The sequence below is a fragment of the Orbicella faveolata genome, unplaced genomic scaffold (genome assembly GCF_042242905.1).
Source record: "Orbicella faveolata isolate gen_17 unplaced genomic scaffold, um_ofav_v1 contig_12, whole genome shotgun sequence".
In the NCBI taxonomy this organism is placed as follows: Eukaryota; Metazoa; Cnidaria; class Anthozoa; order Scleractinia; family Merulinidae; genus Orbicella; species Orbicella faveolata.
The window spans coordinates 12,646,827-12,650,000 of NW_028301539.1; the positions used below are offsets into that span (position 1 = coordinate 12,646,827).

General features: G+C 37.1%; 1 protein-coding gene across 1 annotated transcript in view; it reads right to left on the reverse strand.

Annotated features, from left to right (window-relative positions):
• Positions 1–1,081: 1,081 nt before the first annotated feature.
• The window catches only part of LOC110067570 (uncharacterized), a 24,307-nt gene continuing 22,214 nt past the window's right edge, over positions 1,082–3,174 (reverse strand). The window contains exon 5 of the mRNA XM_089282466.1: positions 1,082–2,354. Coding sequence (XP_089138592.1) covers positions 1,816–2,354 — 539 coding nt within the window. The 3' untranslated portion in view covers positions 1,082–1,815. The remainder of the gene's footprint in view (positions 2,355–3,174) is intronic.

The following is a 3,174-nucleotide window of genomic DNA, read 5'->3' on the forward strand; positions in this document are numbered from 1 at the left end:
TGCGACTCGATCTGGTTGGGGGCAAACTCGATCAAGTTGAGTCGATGTGGGGGTGAACTAGGTGGGGGCGAACTCGCCATGGGGCGAAACCGGCAGCTACCTTCAATTCTGTATGAAGGTGATTCGAATTTTTAACGCTCAACTGGTAAAAACACCCCATTTTAAGAGCCTGCTGACGCGTTAACAAGCACGGCGACCCCATTTTTTTATTGCATTTTTTTAATGTTCATATCATGAATATTAATTATGCCAAGTTGCAAAAAAGGTTTGATAGTAGAACAATTTCAAGGGAATTACCTTAACTAAATTTATGGCTCCAATTGCAGAAGCGATCCTTTTACACAGTTGATGTGGGAATGCCACGTCAGATTTTCATTGACATTTACTCCAAGTGATTTCGCAGAGGAAACTTGTTCAATCGGAACATTATTATTGGAGAGTTCGAGTGTATCAGATAGAGTTCTTAATCTTTGCCTGGAGCCGATCAATATAAATTCCGTTTTTGTAGCGTTCAAGGTAAGTCTGTTAGACACGAGCCATTTGCTTAGTTTTTCAAGGTCGTTAGATAGACTAGACTGAATCGAATGCAAATCAGAACCAGCGTAATTAATGTGGGTGTCATCAGCATACATTCTAGGTATGCTAAATGATAGACAGTTAGGCAAATTGTTAATATAAATTAGAAATAAAAAAGGACCAAGGATCGTTCCCTGTCGCACACCACATTTAAGAGTGGTGAAGTCAGAGAGACAGTTATTAACGGAGCACCATTGTGTGCGCTTAGTCAAATACGATTTAAACCAATCAAGAGTTTTCTCTTGAATTCCGCACCGAAATTAGTTATATCCCGTTAAGCCAGACTTAAGCAAATCACCTCAATAGCCAACATAGATCCATCCTTTGTCTCGGCCTCGATTTGATGCAAAGCCCCAATATGACATTGTACATGCCGAAACACAGGTTTCTAAGTTTGAATATCTTATTACTCTATATTGTAATGTTCAAAATAATTACTTATTTTATTTGCGAGGAAAAACGAGAAAGAAGAGGAGAAAAAAAATATTAACGTATTGATGCAATATTCGGTATTATTTGATTGTTTATTGAAACGATGGTCACGTAACTAATCACGTGACAAATTTTTCGACTCCCAGATACTTTATAAGTTGCTGTTACATTAAAATGCAAGAAATCTAGGCAAAGTATTCCGGAAAAGGCTTAGAAATAAGCATTTTAACTCTGCCTCGCTCCCATGTATGGGCCTAATATGTCATTTTTTGACATGCGCGTAGCGTGCTTCTGGGTGGAAGTTTGGGATGGCTCCATATCAGAAAATGTTTACCTTATAGAGGTTAGTCATCCTGGGAAGTTTCATGCTTTTATCACAAAATGAACAATTCTGGTTATTTTTGGTTATTTTAACAGCAGGACTATTTGTGTAAATAATGAAAAATAAATGTTTAAGTACCAGTACTCTATCCTAAGTGGTGGTATGACTTCACAGTAGTGAACTTAGCATTGTTGCTGTCTTTTCCTGATTGAATCCAAGACTCTGTTGCATTAAAAAACTGTACTGTGCGCACTCTTGCCATAATTTTTTCGATCAAAATGGTCACAGTTTAGAATAAATTATATAGTATGACTGTCATTAATTAAAGGACAATTCTGCCCCTAAAAATATTCTGTAAAGTAATTTAACGTGACTGTTATTAAATAAAAGACAATTCTACTCCTAACATATTCTATAAAGATGCTAAAAAATTGTGTTGAGAAATACGAGCCAGCAAAATGGGCCAAAATTAGGAAGTGAGAATTTTAATGATCCTGTTTGTCCTCTTTTTCATGTACGACGATTATGAATACGCCCTTATCAGGCCTCCGCACGTCGTCTCTAAGTCTTCCAGCAAAAGGGTGCGTCTTCCTAAAAACTGGCGAGTCTAAGCTTTCCCCAAAATGAAATTTGTTTTCATCTAAATAACGAAAATCAGGACGTACGCTGTTTAAGTAGCCAAATGGGAGAGTTACATTACCCACCCTGGGCCACGTGGGTGGATAAAAAATACGATAGTGAAGTACACTCCACAACAAAACGAGGGAATATTCAGACCACTGACAAGCTTTCGCAATCATTATGTCTTCTTTGCAGTCGTAAAAAAACACAGCAAACCCCTGAGGACACAACAACAAACTTGGTATGAAAGAACGTTTCATACCAAATTTATAATGGCACAAGAAAGAAAAAACAATAGCTGTGGCATATGCCTGAGAAAATTCTGTCATTGTACCCAGTAAAGACCACTCCTGTTTGATCATTCTTTTGTCCTCTACAGCAACAGATAATTCAGGGACAAAATCTGTCAAGAAATTTAAAATAACTATCATCATGACATACAGTGTAGTACGTATGATAGTTACAACTCATCATTAGATATTACTGGTGGAGTTTCTCAGCAATCTATTTAGGCCCTTTGTTATTCTTGTGTATGTTATGGATGTGTTATGGTCCTGGAGTTGACATCTGCCGATGACACTTCTTACTACAGTGGAATCCCGTTAATACGGACACCAACGGGACGTGATTAAGTGTCCGCATTATCCGGGTGTCTGTATTAAGCGGGCTAATTTAAGAGAAAACACATGAGCTTTTTAGTTGTTGGGAAAAAGAAAACTGTCCGTTGTAAATGGGTGTCCGTTAAGCGGGGTTTCACTGTATATTCTATTCATTACTCTCGCTACTGATTACTCTTGCTTCTATACAAAAAAGTTATCTAAATGTCATCACATTCAAGCCAAGACTAAATTTTGGATGACTTATCATCATCATCATCGTCGTCGTCATCATCATAAACATCATCATCATCATCATTACTATTATTATTATTATTATTATTATTATATATTTTTACCAGATACATGTAAGATTCAAATTTGTATGAAACAGTACTCAATAAAGTTTGTTTTTATTGGTATTTAGTAGTAATAGTTATCACTAAAGCTGCCCCCCGCTTCCTTTTATTTCTGCTGATTACGTAGGGGCCAAACCACCCCCCCAAATGTTTCGTCAGTTCTTGAGTATTTCACATTATTTCGCATTACTTAAAAAGTATTGACTCTTTCTACACCAAACTTGGCAGATAAGCAGGAGACCTACTGCCAATTATATTCACGTGAAAA